The following is a 20,486-nucleotide window of genomic DNA, read 5'->3' as shown; positions in this document are numbered from 1 at the left end:
GTTCTTGTCTTTTTGTTTTTGAATTAGATGTTAAATTCATTTTTATTTTTTCCTTTAATTGAGGGGAATGAATACTACAGAATTTTGGTTGTCATGTCCTAAGCTGTATGTATCCCTTAGATTTAGATACATTTTTTTTCCTTATAATTTTAAAGAAATTTCTGTATTTTTCTTTTGAGTTCCCCCATAACTAGTATTTCTATACTAGCATGTTTTAAAATTTTCAGGTATACGGGCCTGTTTATTTTTTTGGTTTTTGTTTTTAATTTCTAGTGTTGTTGCAGTATTGCTCAGAGAATGCTGTTAGCTTTATTTCTCTTATTTGGGCTTCATGGCGTCTTAGACGTGGTCCGTTTTGTGCAGGTCCTACTTGTATGTGAAGATCTGTTCTCTGTCTTTGGGTTCAGAGTTCGACATGAGCTGCTTTACTCATGACGGTATTTCGGTCTTCCCGTTTTTTATCTCCACTTACTCCACGTTGGACTGAGCGTGCAGTGTTGAGTCTTCTGTCATTATTTCCCGCTGCTTTGTGGAAGGCACTGCTGCCTCATGGAGCGCCTCCCCCAGCTGTTGCTGTCCCATGGTGCCGGCGTCCTGTTTCTAGTCTCCCGAAAGCCGAGATCTGCTTTGTCAGAAAGTAAAAGAATGGTCAAAAATGTACCGAACAAAGGCAGACCAGCAGAATGCAAGAGTATGATTTAAACGTGATGTTACAAGTTTTGATAAAAATTTTGATTTCATAAGAGTAATCTGCACACTAATGAAAAGAGTCAAATAGTGCTCAGAGGCCAATGTGCAAACATGAGGGGTGCTGTCCTGCCTGCTGTTCTCTGTCGTTGCCCAGAAGTAACTACTTTCAGCTTTAATCTGTGTCTTCCAGCATTTATGGATGTCCATGTTTCTAAGTAATAGGCACATGGATCTATTTTTTGATTACCAATTTTTCACATTATCTGTTAATTTACTGGTGTTAGATGATGGTGTCTCTCATTCTGCCTTTGCCCTGTTTCTCCTTCCCTGTTCTCCCAATAGAGAGATATTATTACATTTTCCACTTAATTTGTGATCAGCATTTATACTGTTAGGCCTATGCAGGTATATGTCCTCATTTATGAAAGTATACTACAAGTATTTTTGTCTCTTACATTTTGTTTTTATGGAAGTTAATGATTGCCTTTTTTGTTTTCTTGGTATCCACTGCTAATTATTTTCCATATTTTTTTTTAAGATTTTATTTATTTGTCAGAGAGAGAGGGAGAGAGAGCGAGCACAGGCAGACAGAATGGCAGGCAGAGGCAGAGGGAGAAGCAGGCTCCCCGCTGAGCAAGGAGCCCGATGTGGGACTCGACCCCAGGACGCTGGGATCATCACCTGAGCCAAAGGCGGCTGCTTAACCAACTGAGCCACCCAGGCGTCCCAGTTATCCATATTTTTAAGTAGCCAGCTTCTCAGTACAGCTTTCCACAAGGCTAATCACATTACAGATCCTACCAGAGTCTGTTTGTTTTTGGAGACCTCCCCTTTGCGGATCTCTGTCCTTCTCTCTGGGGCGTTGCCTCCCAGGCCTGCCACATAGCCTGGGACTTTCCTTATAACCTTCTAGGCCTTTCCTTTGCCTTTCTCCTGGATTGAGTGTGTTTTCTGAGTCCATTCCTTCCTGCTGTCTGCTTTCCTCCCTGCTCGTAGTCCTCCCAGCTTTGGGGGGCAGGGATGGTGACCTCGCAGTGCAGGGGTTTGTGGTGAGTGCCTTTGCTGTGCCTGGGTCCTGAGTCTCATTTCCGTCCATCTGTGCACGTTTGTCATCCTGGTGTCTCCTGCCATCAGTCCGGGGGTTCATGAACCTCTCTCCTGTGTGTCTGTTCTGTGTCTTCTTTTTTGGTTTTCTCCTTTGTTTTGGTGGAGGGTATCCTCCAGTAGCTTTCTCAGAAAGAACGTGTGGGAGGTGAATTTTTAAAATGTCTTGCTTTTCTGAAATGTTTTTTCTCTAATCCCTCACTTGGTTGATTGTTAGGGTGTAGTATTCGGTGTTGGAAATAATTTACCTTCAGAATTTTTAAGACACTGATTCTTTGTTTTCTTGCTTCTGGTTTTGCTGCTGAGAAGTCTGAAGACTTTGTGCCTTGACTCCCCATTCTCCTTTTTGGGAGATTTTAGGATTTCTACTTGGTCACTGGTTTCTGAAATTTCACAATGATGTGCCTTGAAGTAGGTTTGTTTTCCTCTGTGCTGGGCATTTTGTGAGTTCCTGCAGTCTGGAAATAAGCATCTTTGAATTCTGGGTAATACTTTTAGATTATTTCTTCCTCCACTGTGTGTGCATCTTTCTATCTGTCTGTCCTGTGCTCACGTGCATGCCCTGTCTGAGACTCCTGTGGTTTCTGTGTAGAATTCTTGCGCTGACTCTCTGATTTTCTTGTCTCTCTCGTTTTCCATCATCCAGTCCTGGTTCCTTGCTTCTAGGATACACCTTGCCTTGTCTTCTTACCCTTCTCTTCAGTGTTTTCAATTCTGCTCTTATTTTCAATTTCCAAAATTCTTTGTGTTTTCTAAATGTTCTTTTACTAATAGCCTCTCATTTTGTTTTTTGGATGTGGTGTCTTCTCATAGGGTATTGAGGATCGTGGTTTTCTTGGTGGTTGTGCAGGTTTCTCCCCGAGTAGGTTTTGTTTCTTCTGAGTTGGTTTTTGATTTGCATGCTCTCACTCTATTTGGTGATGGAGGCTTTCCTCAGATGTTGGTAATTCCTGGCTGCCTGCTCTTGATGAGAAGTCAAAAAAATAAAATGAGCATTGGACTCTCAATGTGTAGATTTGCTTATTGATTTTGAGCTTCTCAAAGGGTGATACTGGCAGGTTGTTTTTTGGGGAGTCTCCTGGGATTTAGGGTCTATTGATCTTTCTTTTTGAACTGCTCATCTCCCCAGAGATTCTGCTTGGGATCCTCTGTTTGGTGGGCCGGGCCTGGGTGCTGGTGTTCTGCGAGAGGACAGGAAGAGAGAGGAGGGCGTGGGAGAGGGTGTCTGAGCATCCGTGTTTACTGTGGATGCAGGCCAGAGGGCCTTTGGTGTCGGGATGGTGCTGGCTTCACCTGTGCCCAGTGACTCCGGGGCCAGAGACCTTTAGCTTTACCACCTCCAAAGAGTCAGCTTCTGGAGAATGCTGGGGTCAGGGGGGAGCTGTGGCCCCCAGCATGTGGGTGGGGAATCTAACCCGGGCTGCCTGGTTTAGGCCCTTCGGTCTTACTTCCAGAGGCTCCTCTGCAGCTGTCTATTTCTGGAGCCTTTAAGGATGCAGGCGTGTTTGCTGGGCTGGTTCTCAGCTTTGGCCTCTGCCTGTTTTCCTCTCCCAAAGCCGGTTACCCCGATCCTCAGCTCCTCTGAACCAAACCTTTGTTACTGGCGCCTCTTCTTTTCTTCCTGTGGTTGTGGTTTAACACAGCTTTAAAGAAACCATTTTGCTTTGATTTTAGTGGGGCTTTGGGACAGAGTAAAATAATTATATTATATATTTAGTCTACCATTTTAACCTAGAAGTTAGAGTTCACTTTATAGTGATCAAAATTCACAAAAAGACCATACCTCATGGTCTTATATTTACCAAACACAGATCAAAAAATGCTGCTTATAGAAGGACAAATGGAGAAGTATATTCAGTAAAGGCAAATTCACAGATCACATAGACAAAGAAAAAAAGGTATTGGATTTAGAGAAAATAACGAGTAAATGTGAAGTTATATATTAAACTCTTCGTCCTGGAAACAGAGACTACCCTTTTCTATTCAGTAGCCCAAGGAATGTTTGAAGCACTCGATCGTGTTATTAGTTTATAGTATACAATGCAGAGAGGGTGTGTATTATTTAGAAATGGTAACTGAGATCTGGGGATAGTTTTAGTTTTATCAGAACCATAGTCTAAGGCCGTTGCAATCACTTTTTTTTTTTTTTTTTTAACTGAAAACCTCAGGAAGGAGTAGAGCTGTTTTGGCTGAAGTTTGGGGTATAAGACTGGACCTCATAAGGGGTCTCAGTGGAAAGAACCTCCCTACAGGGTACAGTTTGAAAAACACTGTTCTAGGATGTGACATTTCCACTTTTAAACATAGATTAATTGAGCTTAAGTTGTCACCTTCTGCTCTAGACACATGGTTGTAGGAGGAATTTTAACTATATATAAATATGTTGAGTTGACAGTAGTCAGATTAATTCTCTTGACGGCAGAATTGAAAAGTCTGTGTGTTACTGCTGTGGAAAAATAGTGGCGTTTACCAGAAGAGTGAAAGAATCTTTGCACCAGGGCTGTTTAAAATGTTTGGGGCAAATGAGGATATATTGTATTTACAGGAGGAGACTTTGGAAGGACACGTAAGAATAGGAAGCGGTGGAAGGCAGAAGTGGGGTGCACGGGGCAGGATGGGGAGTGAGACTTCTTCATGGATACCTTTTTATGGTGTTTTGAAGTCTGGACAATGAGGACAGACTTGGGTACAAGGCTGAGTGGTAACTATGGGTATTGCCTTATACAGCTCCTCGTTCTATTGCTGTGTGAGAAGGGGTCTCAAGCCAGGGGACGTATGGAAGTAGCCTTGAGTTTGAGAATGTGGCGTAGTTTACATTTTCTTGAGAATGATGCCTACCTTTACTACGCTGGCTATCCTTTTGGAAGAGAATGTTCAAACAAACAAAAAATCAAGGGCTTTTAACATCAGAATTGTTGGTCTTGATTCCTTATGTACACACCTGGGAAAATTTGATTGACATAGCTCTTCCCATTTGGATGAAAAGATATACATAGACCTGGAAGAGAAATAATACGAAATTTTAATACAGCGAGGGACTTTCAAAATTGAAATGAGACAGGAAGTTATTTAGGAAGATAATTGGTAGATATGATTATCTCAACTGTCAACGGTTGTCTGCCAGGAAATGTATAACTGGGAAAAATTGGTGATGTGTATAGGAGCAAGGATTCATATCCTTGGAACGTAAGGATTTGCACAAATTGGTAAAGTACTAAAACTCTAGTAGAACATTTTCTAAGGGTATTATGTGGAAAAATAAAGATAGCTCAAATGCTCAAATAACATTTAAAAAAAGATGATTTATTAGAGATGTGCGTGTGTGTGCAGGAGGGGCAGAGGGAGAGAAATTCAAGCGGACTCTGCCTGGAGTGTGGGCTGTTGCAGGGAATCGATCTTACAACCCTGAAATCATGATCTGAGTTGAAATCAAGAGTCAGGTACTCAACCAACTGGGCTGCCCAGGAGCGCCTCAAAATGTTCAAATAATGGATCCTTTTACTTTTTGAATTAGGAAATATTTCCTGGAAATGGTAATATTTAATATTTCCTGGAAATCAAACTGGTTAACATTAGGTAGGGATTATTGTTATTTATCTTTTACAGATGAAGCAGCTGATGTACGCGGGATTCATTTACTTGCCCGAAGTCCTAGTGCTGTGTTTTGGACCCAGTGTTGCAAGTCCCATTAAACTCCCTCACATCACAAACATGGGCTGTTTCAGAGTGCATATTGCCTATCTGTGTATGGCAGTAACGTCAATCTCCATTTTCGATGGCTGTAGAGCACTTTATGGAATTATTATGATTTATATAGTACATCCTGTGTTGATGCATTTGGGTGTTTCCAGTTTTTTGTTGTTGTTTTGCTATTATAATGCTGCAGTGAACATTTTTTGTTCTTTTCTTTGCCTGTGTCTTAAAGTGCTTCTGTGGGGTAGATTCCCAGAAATGTGCTGTGTGGAGAATAGGGGATGCGCATTTAAAATTCTGATAGAGAATGTGGAACTTCCGTGTATAATGGCTCCCCGGCCTTTCACTGCTGCCCGTGTGTACTCCCTGCCACCTTCGTCAGTACTGGCTGAGGCTGAATGGTCTTGGGATCAGTTTGTAGGTGAATTTAATGCCATTTGACATTTCTTAAAAAAACCAGTACTCTTCCTGTGTAAGAGTAAGGCCTGGCTCAGTTTATTTGCCGGCTTGTGTATGGAGAGTTCCTCGCACACGCCTCTCCCCATCTCTGCATCGCTCTGTGTGTCGGTGTAGCGTAGTCTTGAAGGCAGTGTGACCCCGTGTTGTTGCCATTGCGATCGGGATCTTTTCAGCCAGTGTGGATTCTCACTTCTCGTCAGGTTTTTGTCTGTGTATTTAGTAACTGGCCATTTCACTGAATTTCTCATTTCGTTTACTTTTCTACTTGGTTTCCTTAGGAAGTCTGGGTCTGCAATTCTCATTTACAAATACATTTTGTCTCCTCCTTCCCAATGTTACTCGTTTTATTTAGTCATTTGTGATTCGTGTTATCTAATGATTTCTAAGCATACTATCAGAACCCTGGGGTTGGGACGGAAGATGCTAAAGTTACAGGAATCTGGGGATTCCCGCCAGTGATTCTGGGACGGTACTGAGAGTATATCTTTTTGATGTTTCCGTGGTGATCTGTTCAGAAGGTTTGGTGCAGATTTTCTGGAAGCCTACCCAGGTGATCTTCAACCTGCCTTTCAGAGAAAGTAGGCCATGTTGCAATTAAAAAAATCAATTTGAAATCCCGTTTCTAATAGGTAAACGGGTGGAGCAGTATTTTGAGGACTGGGGCCGTGCTTTTCTCCTTCCTGTCTTAGGATCCTCGTGGTACGCCTGCTCCATGCTGCTAGCTGGGAAACTGACTGGGAGAGAAAAAAAATGCCTCTTTGTTTTCATAAATGGTGTCTTGAACACAGTCCTTATTTAATAGTTGTGTTTTATGTGTTGATTTTTTTTTTTTTTTTTGGTTTTGCTCTTTATATAGTTGTAAAATTGCCTCTAAGGGGGCTTCCAGGCTAGCACTGGATTGTCGTCCTGGGAGAGGCTTATAGGGTGAGTGCTTGTTAGGCTACATTTACGCTGTTACATTTAATATGTTCTCATTGAAGTTTGGTATGAGCCTCAGTTGATGAAGATGTTATTAAAATAAATCTTGTTAAACATTCATTACATTGTGATTATTCAAAGAACAAAACCTCAAGTGTATTTGATGCTCTGTAAGGAGTAGCAAAATCTAAAGATACTGAGTTACCTTAAGTAATCTGAGTAATTTGTACTTTTGCTACTGTTTTTAATGGATTCAGTTTGGGTAGGGGAGCTCATTGTAATTTGTTTATACATAAAAACATTCATATGTCTTTTTTTTTTTAAAGATTTTATTTATTTAGTTGACAGAGATCACAAGGAGGCAGAGAGGCAGGCAGAGAGAGAGAGGGAAGCAGGCTCCCCGCTGAGCAGAGAGCCCGATGCGGGGCTCGATCTGAGGACCCTGGGATCATGACCTGAGCCGAAGGCATAGGCTTAACCCACTGAGCCACCCAGGTGCCCCAAAACATTCATGTGTCTTAATATTAGTTTGCCTCAGTGATGAAAATCGTTGTTTGCTTAATGTTATTGATGCTCCATTACCCGTGTGACGGATGACGGAAGGCCACCCTTGAGGGCTGTCTGTCCAAGAGAGTGCTTGCGGGATCCCAGCATTCCAGCAGCTGCTGGCTAGTGGCCCGTGGTGGTGGCATCATCAGTTGAATTTTGGAGCTGTGGATTTAAGCGTGCCCCAGCCCATTTCTGCAGGCACATTTTGCTGCTCTGGGCTGTAGTTCATGACCGCAGGGTATAGGACACAGTTGCGGAAGAGAGCTGATATCTGCAGGGTTTACCATTTGCATTTTATTTCTCCCACCGCGCAAGGTGTTTTTCTTTGGCCTATAGAGTCACGTACAGCAGAAAGACTGAACACAGCCACAGACCATACTATGTGTGTGTTTTCTGAGATTTTTGAAATTTTAAATTAGGAAATTTTTCAAATGTACAGAAAAATAACAATAGTGAAAAAGTAAAACCTATAGATAGCATGTTCTAGCGCTTTCTCTGTTTCCCTATTTATATATAAAACGCACCCTAGGAAATAGGTTGTATTATTATCTCCATTTTACAGATGGAGAAACTGAGGTACAGATAGGTATGGTAACTTGCCCAAAGCCACACATTTGGCGAATAACGGAGCTGGGACTTGAACCCAAGCAGTCTCGTGCCTGAGTGCGTGGTCATAACCAGCACAACACACGCTTCACTTTCAGAAATAACACAGAATAGTAGATAGAAATGATACTTAGCACCTAATCTTAATAAGTGTTAATATTTTACTGTATTTATTTCAGGTTTTTCTTTTTTTGAAAATAATCTCATCACAGAGACAAGTGCTTTCTCACCTATAAATGAAGGATTTTGCTAGATGGCGGGTCTGGCTTTTTGTGGCCCATCACCTTGCATTTCTGACTTTCAGCATCCCCCTTTCCAACACTGCTCCTTTGCCCAGCAGTTGGACAGCAATGACCTTTCCTTACATGGCTAAGAACGCACCGGGCAGATCTTGCTGGAGTGCTTGCTGCCTCCCAGGCAGCGCGGTGCCGGGGCGGGGCTGCAGTCAGGAAGGACTACGTTCCGTCATCGTGTGGCTTGGAATCCATCAGTGTGGACAGGCAGAGATTCTCGAAGCTCGAGATGCCTATTTTTTGGGGTGGGTGGGTGGGTGATGTGGCCTTTTAAATAACACAATCTTAAATTTGAGGATTTTAGTGATTTCTGACCTGCTTGCTAGGCTTCTTGAGCCTTGGGTCAGAAATTCAGTTCGTTTGTATTGATTGTCTGAAGTATACTTCCAGAATGGTGGTTGAATTGGGATTTTTAGTAGTTCAGGATATGTTGTCTGTCTTCTGGAAAGTCCCCGGCTCGCTCTGGGTTGACTTTGAAACCTTCCTCTGGGTCTAGTGAGCCCTGGCATGGGGTCCACTTTGTTTGTGTGTCTGGTTATTTGTGGAACTTGGGGGGCCCTCAGGTGGGTCTCGGAAACTTCTTTTGGGGCCTGGTGGCTTTCAGAGCCCAGCCTCACCTGGGTCCTTGTGGCACCAAGACGTCAGATCCCTGGAGACAGTAAGCAGTAAGGCGTGATTTAAAGGGAGCTCACTTGCCGTTTTTGGCTCACCAAAGCTTATTCATTCACGGTGTGTTCAGAAATAGTAAAATTAGCATATGGTAAAATACATTGAAAAATCATAAAATTAATTTATTAGAATTTGGAATGTACTACTACATCAAAAAATTTTAGTATCGAGCGTCTTAAAATAATTTATAAAAAGGAATGAATTAATAAAGTCACTTTCAACACTGTTGGGGAGTTTTTTTCTTCATTACGAGCCTTACTGTAGAACGTTGGCTCACTTGTCCAGACTTTACTGTTCATTACTGTAGGCCTAATAAGAAAGGAAGAGCTGATGAGTCTTTTTGGTTTTCAATTTTTTATTTCCAGCAGATGGTTCTCAGTGGTGGTCCCCCCCACCACTTTTTTTTTTTTTTTTAAATTTAAGGGATTAGCAAATGCTTTTGGAACAGATAGTAGTATTTTGGCATTTGTTTTAGTTAAGACTTTTGGAATCCATCACACAGAGGATCTTGACAGAAAATGGGCTCCTTCTGAAATGAGATGATAAAGAGATGCTCCTGTCAGATAGTCTCAGGAGGTGGCAGTAGCTGTTTCTAGACATATGCCATGACATTTTAAGAAAATTATATAATCATTTTTACCCCCCCCAAAGTTCATGAAGTTTGAGAAGTAAGTACACTTCTTATGAGAGCCAGCTCTGGAATTTAGCCTGTATATTCAGATTGGATTTTACCCACCACTGCCCCCCCACCCCCCACTTCACCAGCTGCTTGGCTTTGGGCAGCGGAATTAGCTCCCCAGCACCTCAGTGTTCTCATCTGCTAAATAGGGATAATATTTACTTTCTCTACGGGGTTTTTTTAAAAAGCGAAAGAGTGTAAGGGCTCTTGTACGTTGGTGGGGATGCAGAAATGTGGTTTACGTGTGATTGCACGTGTGCAAGCTTGTCCCAGGTAGAAACGAGCACAACGTGTTCTGTTCTAATAACAGCTTGCTTATCTGAAACTAGGGTTTGCTTCTCAGTCATCAGAAGCTTTTTATTTATTTATTTATTTATTTAATTCAAGTGGCCACTCTGAGGCTTGCTATTTTTGGACTTGGAGAGCTTATAATAGAAGACGCTAGTGGGATCCAAGGGAGAGTATTATTGTCTAAACCTGTGTTGATGACTTTGTGCTTTTAGGTACACCAAGCTTGGCTACGCAGGCAACACTGAGCCCCAGTTCATTATTCCTTCATGTAAGTACAGCCCACCCTCGCGTTTCTAAAGGATTGGGGTTCTCAACAGTCTGTTTTTCAAGGCGTATTGTTTGACCTGTCATCTGCTTTCAGAAGGCTGTTCTGGGGACTGGGGAGGGTTGTAATATTGACACACCTAGTGGCTGAACATTGCTGTGGACTGTCACTGCGGCCTGAGAAACCCCAGCCTTCCGACCCTCAGCTTGTCTCCTGATGAGCCCCTCATCACTGTCACTGGTGTTTCCCCCTGGCTGGTGGGCGGGGGCTTTTCCTTCAATCAAGAATGTCAGAGCTTCTTTGAAGAAGCAGATCTGGTCCTATAAGGTTAATTCGTATCTTAAATGAGTATAGTTTCGTTAACTTGGCAGCTCTGTGGACTAAATATCCATTGTGCTGCACTATTCACTCTACCGAAAGACCTTTTTTAATTTTTTCTTTTTTTCTTTTTTTTAAATGAGAGGCCCGATGACTGTTTCATTGTGTTCAGAGTGTCTGCTTTTGTTTAAATTTTAGTCCATAGAGGATGATCAACTTCAAAGAAGAAATGTTTCCTCCCCACTCTTTGTTCCCCACAGCGTCCCAGGTCGGGTCAGTTGTTTATAGGGAAAAATTCTCCTCTGGAAGTATTCAAATTCTGCGTTGTTACTTGGGGACGGTTTACCAGAGTAATGTCTGTCCTTCCAGAGTAAAGGAAACGCTGCCTCCTAACTGTAGCTCTTGTAAGATGAGTTGTGATCTTAGAAATTCTGAGTGGTCCGAGGCCAGTGACGTTTTTGTAATGACTGGCTCTTGTGAGCAGTATGGAACAGGGAAAGCTTAGGAGAGCTGGGGACAAGGAGCTTAGCATTTATTCAAGGGAAGACGGAAGCCCCTTTGGGTGCATATGTGTGTCCTCAGGTTCCTTGAGCACAGTTCAGTCACCTCATTCTGTTTCCTGGCCGGCAGGATGAAGTTGATCAGGAATTTGACTTCTAGGTTTGAAGTACCATGGTGGGGTGTCTTCAATGAGAGGCGTGATTTGTCTGCTGTATCTTTAGTTAAAATTCATAATCTGGTGTCACAGTTTGCTAGGGCTGCCCTTACAAAATACCACAGACTGAATGTCTTAAACAACAGAATGTATTTGATCCCAGAATGGAGTCCAAGATCAAGGTGCGGTCACTGCTGGATTTTGGAGTGGCCGCCCTCCTTGGTCTGCAGATGGCACCTTCTCACCCTGTTCTCACTTGGCCTTTTCCCTGCGCTCAGTCCCTGTTGTCTCTTCCTCCTCTTAGAAGGCAACAGTTCAATTAGATTAAGACTCCACCGGGGCACCTGGGTGGCTCAGTGGGATAAGCCGCTGCCTTCGGCTCAGGTCATGATCTCGGGGTCCCGGGATCGAGTCCCGCATCGGGCTCTCTGCTCAGCAGGGAGCCTGCTTCCTCCTCTCTCTCTGCCTGCCTCTCTGCCTACTTGTGATCTCTCTCTGTCAAATAAATAAATAAAATCTTTAAAAAAAAAAAAAAGACTCCACCTTATGACCTCATTTAACTTTTATTACGTCCTCCTAGTCCCCATCTCCGAATGCACTAACACTGGGGGCAGGGGGTCCAGTGTAGGAATTTTGAAGGGACACAGTGAAGTCCGTCACAGTTGGCACTTTGTAGGCCAGATGAGTCTTTTGTGAATTTTATCATCACGAGTGCTCCAGAACTTGATTGTTCCATGCTGGACTGATAAATTGGACTTTCTGACTTCTCAGAGCACATTGGATTTAACCTTGTTAAGTGCCACAGCTCTAAAAGGCTGACCTTGCACCTTTTACTTGAACGCGTTGCCATTTAAAACTGCCCGCAGCGTTCAGCGGGCTGGCCCATTTAACCTGTCATCATTAACAGGGTGGGGAACTGAAGTCACTTATTAGCAGGATTTCATTCGCTGTCAGACTGCAAGGCGGCTCTCAGATGGGTGCTGTCAGAACCTTCACAGTAGCAGAAGCTAGAAAGAGCACAGAAATGTTAAAGAGGTGGGAGTAAAAGAACAGGTACATTGTTGGCTGAGTTTGCTGCAAGAGATGGAGAACCCCGCGGGGCGAGGTAGGAAGGTGTTTGGGCAGAAGCAGGGCTGTTGGGGTAGGTAGAGGCCTCGGTTCCCTTGGGCTGTTGGCTTCACTGCTCGTCTTGGTTCTGGGAGTGGAATCATTTTTCTGGCTAGAGAGGCTCCATTCACAAGGTGAAGTTCAAGACCCGGGCTGAAGTGGCACCTGCCGAGAAAAGGTGGCGTTTGTGTGGACGTGTGGTCAGGCTCGCGGATGCTAGTAGACATGGCGGTGGACACAGGGGCGATGCACACTGGGCCTGTGGAGAACGGACGTGCTCTGATGGTGTAAGAGATCCCAGCCCTGAGCGGAGCGGTGGGGAGCGTGGTTGGAAATGTGCAGGAGGACCGGGCCATGGGAGACTTGGTTCTCTTAAGGAATTTTAGTTTTATTTTGCATCCAGGAATTTTCAGATTGTTCCTTGAGGGGCTCCCTCAGGCCTGCCCCCTGGACTGGCGAGGTGCCCAGCCCTGAGCCCCGTTCCACTCTACCAGAGCAGCTCCCCGGGTATCCAGTTTGTTTGTGCTTGTGTGCGCGGGATTTTCCTGATTGTTTGAGCAAAGGTTTTCCCTACCTTTCTTTTGCTTTAAGTTGTTGGAGTATATGAAAGTCACTGAAAAGTTTCCAGCAGAGGAGTGAGTGTGTGTGTGGAGATCACGTCTCTGGACAGAGGACGTGGGAGGTGCAGGGAGGGGTCAGGACAAAGGAAGTACATTTCAGACATTCTGCGTTTGCAGAGTTGGGGTGTGAAAGTCCTGTGGGCATCGGGTGGTAGGCGTCGTGCTCAGGGGAAGGTCTAGACTGGAGATACAGACTGAGCCCAGAGATTCTTTTTTTAAAGATTATTTATTATTTTTTGACAGACAGATCACAAGTAGGCAGAGAGGCGGGCAGAGAGAGAGGAACAGGCAGGCTCCCTGCTGAGCAGAGAGCCCGATGCGGGGCTTGATCCCAGGACCCTGGGATCATGACCTGAGCTGACGGCAGAAGCTTTAACCCACTGAGCCACCCAGGTACCCCTGTTTTTGTTTTTCTTTTAAATGAATTTTTATCTCAGCCAGTAATTTTTAGAAGATAATATGGCATAGGCCCATGTGCCCACCACCTGGCATGAACAGATGCTGCCGTGATTGCATCTGGTGCGTGCGTAGTAAACACACGCATCAGAGTGGTGCAGCCCTCTCCCTTTTCCCCCAGCCCGCCCCCTTCCCTAGGACTCCCTCCCCTGCCAGGTACTTCCTGTGGCCAGTGTGTTCTACCCTGACCTTCTAGGCACAGAGCTCTTCAGCTGGATGTCGCATTGGTCTGTCCTTTACATGTTTGCAAATGACACCGTGCTATGAATTACTTCTGCATTGTCCTTTAAAAAAAAAATCCCTCAATAATGTGTTTTTAAGATTTATTGATGTTGATGTAAGAAGTTCTCGGTCAGAGTTCTAGCATTTGAATTTCAACAGTTCTTCTTTTCATTTGGACATTTTCCAGTTTTCTCTAATACGCAGAATGGTGCTGTAAATCTCTCTTCACCCACACATGCTAGCTTCCCAAGAGTAAGTAGCGCACACATCCTGCAGGTGTGCACCTCTTCAGCCTTGTGGCTGTTGCCAGGTGGCTCCTTGGAGTGCTTGTGTTGGTTTAAACTCTCATCACCGGGGCGGAGGGTTTCTGTTTCTGTGCAGCCTTGACAGTAGGTGATGTTGGTAGACTTAAATTTTTGCTGGTCTAATGAATGTGCTTTTTCTCTGATGACTAGTATGGTTGAGCACCTTTCATTGCCTGTTCATCATATCTTTGCCCATTTTTCTTTCTTTCTTTTTTTAAAGATTTTATTTATCTATTTAACAGACAGAGATCACAAGTAGGCAGAGAAGCAGGCAGAGAGAGAGGGGGAAGCAGGCTCCCTGCTGAGCAGAGAGCCCGATGCGGGGCTCGATCCCAGGACCCTGCGATCATGACCTGAGCCGAAGGCAGAGGCTTAACCCACTGAGTCACCTAGGTGCCCGCATTTTTTAGTCTTTTTTATGGAGTTTTATATACTCTGAATATTAATTTTTTTGAAAATATTGTCTCCTATTTTATGATACCTGTTTAAATGATTTTTTTAAATGGAGAAATTTAAAATTTTGATATGGTTAAAATTTCATTATTTTCCATATAAAATTTGTTTCCATCTTGAAAAATACATTCCTGTTCCAAAGCCATAAAGACTTTCTAAATCTGAATTTTCATCTGAAAAAATTTTGAGTTTGTTTTTTGAATATGCTGTGAGGTAGTTACTTACTTTCCAAAAGGAAGGATGCTTGTCCCAGGGGCATTTATTAAAGAGTGCATTTTAATTTGTCGTGCCTTTTTAATCATATTGAGGTACCATATATGCTTGGGAATATTTTTAGTGTTTTTATTTTGTTTCATTTTCAAGCTGTCTAAATACTATTAATTTAGCAAGTGTCTCGATTTCTGGTAGGTGCGGTTTTTCCTCCTCTGTATTTTTCAGAATAACCTTGGCTATTCTTAGGACCTTACTCTTTTTTTTTTTTTAAAGACTTTATTTATTTAATTGAGAGAGAGTGAGTGAGAAAGAGAAATTGCGCGTGGGCCAGGGGAGAGGCAGAGAAGCAGATCCTCTGCTGAGCAGGGAGCTCAATGTGGGACTCAATCCCAGGACTCCAGGATCATGATCTGAGCTGAAGACAGATGCTCAACCCACTGAGCCACCCAGCACCCTTAGGCCCTTACTCTTTATTATAGATTTTAAAACCAGTTTAAGCTTTATGAAAAATTGTAATGGGATTTGGTTAGAGACACACCTATTTTATAGATTAATTTGGGAAAAATTTGACATCTTTATGAATTGAGTATTTCTGTTAATGAATATGGTATATATTTTTTGTTGTTTATTGATGACTCTCATATTTTCAGTAATGTTTCCTAATAGTCTTCATAAAACTCATACACCTTTTTTGAAAAAAAGATTTATTTATTTTAGAGAGAAAAAATGTGCAAGAGCAGGGGAGGGTCAGAGGGAGAGGGAAAGAGAATCCCAAGCAGACCCCCTGCTGAGCATAGGACTCCCCCCCCCACCCCCCGCCACAAGGAGGCCTGATGCCAGGTCCCTGAGATCATGACCTGAGCTGAAACCAAGAATTGGCCATTTAACTGAGCCATCTTGGTGCCCCAGGCTCATACACCTTTTGCTAGATTTAACTTTAAATATCTTTATGTGTTTGTTGCTGTTGTGAATTTTCTAAAATTATATTTTCTGATTAGTAATTGCTAGCATATAGGAATGCTATTGAGTTTTTTGTTTTTTAGTCCAACAGTCTTACTTTTCTTATTTCTTCTATTAGCTTGCAGATTCTTGTAAGTTTTCTATGCCGACCGTTAACTGCAAATACTAGTTATTTTGTCTCTTTCAATCCCAATATTTCGTATTTTTTTCTTGGTCTTTTGTACTGGCTAGAACTTCTTCCTTGCCACAGTGACTAGACTGGGTGTTTCTGTCTTTCTGATTTTATTTTTAAAAGGCTTTAAGGCCTTTTAAAAAAGATTTATTCTTTAAAGGGAGAAAGAGAGCACGTGCACATGTGTGAGTGCGGGGTGGGTGGGTGGTGGTGGTAGCAGGGTGGGGGGAAGAGGCAGAGGGAGAGGGAGAGAATCGTAAGCAGACTCCCTGCTGAACTGAATGCAAAGCGCAATATGGGGCTGGATCTCAGGACCCTGAGATCAAGAGTTGGATGTTAAACCAACTGAGCCACCCAGGCGCCCCTGTCTTTCTGACTTTAAACAGTGATATTAGTGCTCCACTAGTGATTACTCTTGGTTTTTGTGGAAATGCTTTTTTCAAGTTAATGCAGTGCCCTTTCTAGCCCTTTCTATTTCTGGTTTATTAAGAGGATTTTTTAAAAAAAATTGTGGATGGATATTAACATTTAAGGCCTTTTGTCTCTCTGTTGAGATGATTATATGGTTTTAGACAGTTGAGCTCCTAATATGATGAATTATATTAATATATTTTCAAATATTGAACTGTCATTTATTTCATTCATGAGATAAGCCCTACTTTTATGAAATACCAACTACCTGCTGAATTGTATTTGGCAATATTTATTTGGATTTTTGCATCAATGTTCAAAAGTGAGATTGGTCTGTAATTTTCCTTTCTTGTACTCTTTTTGTCTGGTTTGAAAATCAAAATTATAGTGGCTTTTAAAAATGAGTTTTTCAGCTTTCTTTTCTGTTCTTTGGAACAGTTTATATAAGATTAGAATTACTATTCCTTGAAGGCTTAGTCAAATATGTGACATTCTTTTGGGAAATGTACTAGATATATTAATTAAAACATTACTATTGTCTGGTAACTACTGTGGCAAGTGTTTCTGAGATACAGAATTTATATCCAAGTAGATGTGCTCGCCTCAGATACACTCTTCTGATAATCTCCTTAGATTACCCTCAGATGGGGCGCCTGGGTGGCTCAGTGGGTTAAGCTGCTGCCTTCGGCTCGGGTCATGATCTCAGGGTCCTGGGATCAAGCCCCGCATCGGGCTCTCTGCTTGGTGGGGAGCCTGCTTCCTCCTCTCTCTCTGCCTTTCTGCCTACGTGTGATCCCCGTCAAATAAATAAATAAAACCTTTAAAAAAAAAAAAAAAAAAGAAGATTACCCTCAGATGACTTTTTGGCATTAGGAAAATAATCTGTCTCTTCTGGATACTCTTATTTATTTTTAAAGATTTTATTTTTTAACAGAGAGAGGCAGTGAGAGAGGGAACACAAGCAGGGGTAAAGGGAGAGGAAGAAGCAGGCTTCCCACCTAGCATGAAGCCCGTTGTGGGGCTTGATCCTAGGACCTTGGGATCACAACCTGAGATAAAGGCAGAAGCTTAACGACTGAGCCACCCAGGCGCCTCTCTTCTAGTTTCTCTTATTCTGTACCCATGTAATTTTTTTCTTTTTTACCTGCAGAACTTTTATATTTTTCTTTATTAAGTTTAATCTTGTAAGTTTTGTTAACTTACAGGTAACTGAGGGGTTTTATTTTTTAATTTGTTTAAATGATTTGCAAACTATATTTTATTTGTCTTCAAATATGTTATTTTGAATAATTTAAAATAATTATAGATTCACAAGCAGTGTAAACTATAGTGTGGATAGGTCTTGTGTCCCCTTCTCTGTGTTTCATCATAGACTATAGCTTATGTGGTTATAGCACGGCATTAAGTCCAGGAGCTGGACACGGGTGCAATGTGTGTGGATTTCTGTTCATTTACCCCATTTGTAGATTCCTGTAATCATCCCTGCAGTCGGGCTGCACAGCTGTCACCACCGCAGCAGTCTCTCCTGGGCTGTCTCTTTATGATTTTTATGTTTACCTCCCTTCCCGGCATCATTCCTAACCTTTGGCATCTACTACTGTTTCTAGCTCCGTGATTTTGTTTTTTTGATAATTTTTTGAAAAGATTTTATTTATTTATTTAACACACAGAGATCAGGCAAAGGGGCAGGCGGGGCGGGGGGGAAGCAAGCTCCCTGCTCAGCAGAGAGCCTGATGCGGGGCTCGATTCCAGGACACTGGGATCATGGCCTTAGCTGAAGGCAGAGGCTTAACCCATTGAGCCACCTAGGTGCCCCTTTGAGAAGGTTTTATAGCTGGAATCATATGGTATATGTCCTTTTGAGATTGGCTTTTTCACTTGGCATAATGCCTTGAGATCCATGTATCAATAGATTGTGTCTTTTTTTATCTGAGTAGTATTCCGGAGCATGGATATACCACAGTTTGTTTAAACATTCATCTACTGAGGGACATCTTGGTTATTTCTACTTTTTAGCTATTACAAATAAAGCAGCTCTGAAAGTTGTGTGCAAAAAAAAAAAAAAAAAAAAAAACGTGTACAGGTTTTTATGTGGACATAAATTTTCATTTCTCTAGATAAATACCATGTAGAGCAGTTGGTGCATTGTATGGCAAATTTATGTTTAGTATTATTAAGAAACTGCCAATGTTTTTCCCAGAGTGGCTGTATCATTCTTCATTTCCACCAGCTGTGTGTGAGAGAGCCAGCTTCACTGCATCCTTGCCAGCCTTTGGTTTTGTCACAGTTTTTTATTTCAGCTGTTATCATCAGTATATGGTGAGATCTCATCATGGTCTTAATCTTCATTTCCCTAATGACCAGTGGTGTCGAACATCTTTTCATGTACTTATTTTCTGAGTATCCTGTTCCATTAAATGTCTCTTCATGTCTTTTGCCCATTTTCTAATTGGATTGCTTATAATTTTACTGTGAGGTTTTGAGAGATCTCTGTGTGTACCAGATATGAGTCCTTTGTTGGATATATGGTTTGCAAATAATTTCTCCCATTGTGTAGTTTCTCTTTCTGTCTTCTTCCCAAGGTCTTCTGCAAAGCAAAAGGCTTTTCATACACCAGCTTTTGGATTTATTGGGTTTTCTCTGTTTTTCTACTTTAAATTTTATTGATTTTTGCTTTTATCCATGTATCTTTCCTTTTTTTTGGTTTTGGATTTATTTTGCTCTTCTTTTTCTGGGTTCTTAAGGTGCAAACTTACATGATTGATTTGAGACTTTTTCTCTTTTCTGTTGTAAGCATTTAGTGTTTAAATTTTCCCATTTAGCACTGCTTTTGCTGTGGCAATATCAAAATATCAAAAACACATTTTGATATTTTATATTTTCACTTCCATGTCTTTCATGTAGTTTTTGGTTTCCCTGAGATTTTCTCTTTGACTCATTTAAAACTATGTGGTTTAATTTCTAGTTGTTTTGGGGATTTTCTATGTTTTTGTTACTGATTTTTGAGTTTATTCCATTATAGTCAGAAACCATACTCTGTGTGACTTAATTTTTAAAAATTAAAAAAAAAGGCTTAATTTATTTATTTGGCAGAGAGAGAGAGAAAACAGGCAGGGGGAATGGTAGGCAGATGGAGAGGTAGAAGCAGACTCTCCACTGAGCAGGGAGCCTGACATGGGGCTTGACTCCAGGGCTCTGGGGTCATGACCTGAACTGAAGGCAGACACTCAAACAACTGAGCCACCCAGGCATCCCTGTATGACTTTAATTCTTGAAAAATTATTAAGGTTTCTTTTTGGTCCAGTATAAGGTTTATTTTGGTTTGATGGGCACTTGTAAACAGTGTATATTCTGTTCTCATTGGGGGAAGTGTTCTTGTGTATGTTGCTTAGTTCCTGTAGGTTGATGGTGTTGTTGAGTTCTTCTGTCCTTGTTCTGTCAGTTGTTCAGAGAGAGGTGTTGAGATCTCTAACTATAATTGTGGGTTCGTCTGTTTATCCTGTCAGGTTTTGTCTCATGTATTTTACATTTCTGTTTCTGTTAAGTGCACATTTAAGATTGCCATGTCTTCTTGATGGACTGACCCTTTATTTTTTTAATGTTCTCTATATTCTCTTTCTTTGCTATAAAATTTACTTTATCTGATCACAGTATAGTCACTCATGCTTTTTTTGATTAACATTTGTGTGGATATCTTTTTCTGTCCTTCTGCTTTTAACCTACATATATCTTTATATTTGAAGAGAGTTTTTTGTAGACAGCATAGAATGAAGTTGGGTTTTTTAAATATACTCAGCCAATATCTGTCTTTTAATTGATGTAGTTAGACCACTTATATTTATTGTAATTATTGATCAGTCTTTATCTGTTTGTTCTGTTTTTTTGTTTCACCTAGGTTTGGGGATTATTTAAACATTTTTATAATTTTATTTTGATTTATATGTTGTTGTTTTTTTTGAGTGCATCTCTTTGTGTAACTTTTTAAGTGGTTGGTGTAGCTATTACATAATCTATACCTAACTTTTCTTATTCTATTGATGGCAACACCTTACTAGTCTGAGTGCAAGGTCTCTTTACCTTCCTGCCTCTCTAGTAGAACATACATTGAGAAGGACATCAGTGTTATAATTTTTGCTTCAACTGCCAAACATAATTTAGAAAAACTCAAGAAGGAAAGTAATTATGCTTATTTTTATTCTTTCCATTTTTCTTCCCTCCTGATGTTCCAAGATTCCTTTTACCATTTCCTCCCTGTGTAGAGAACTTTCTCGAGCCATTCTTTTAGAGTAGGTATGCTGTTAGGTTTTGTTTATCTAAGAAGGTCTTGATTTGCTCTGCTTTTAAAAAAATATACATATATTTTTAAAGAATTTATTTA

The 20,486-nt window shown here is 41.6% G+C and overlaps 1 protein-coding gene across 2 annotated transcripts in view; it reads left to right on the top strand.

The window, feature by feature from the left end:
• The window catches only part of ACTR3B (actin related protein 3B), a 74,302-nt gene that overhangs the window by 7,860 nt on the left and 45,956 nt on the right, over window positions 1–20,486 (top strand). Inside the window, exon 2 of one of the 2 annotated variants that reach the window (XM_059396042.1) lies at window positions 10,164–10,219. The exons of the other annotated variant lie outside the window; for it this stretch is intronic. Within the exon in view, the coding sequence (XP_059252025.1) occupies window positions 10,164–10,219 (56 nt within the window). The remainder of the gene's footprint in view (window positions 1–10,163; window positions 10,220–20,486) is intronic. 2 annotated transcript variants of the gene reach the window in all.

This window comes from Mustela nigripes, chromosome 4 (assembly GCF_022355385.1).
Source record: "Mustela nigripes isolate SB6536 chromosome 4, MUSNIG.SB6536, whole genome shotgun sequence".
Classification (NCBI taxonomy): domain Eukaryota; kingdom Metazoa; phylum Chordata; class Mammalia; order Carnivora; family Mustelidae; genus Mustela; species Mustela nigripes.
Note: the sequence above shows the minus strand (reverse complement) of the source record. Positions and strands in the feature narration are given on the sequence as shown.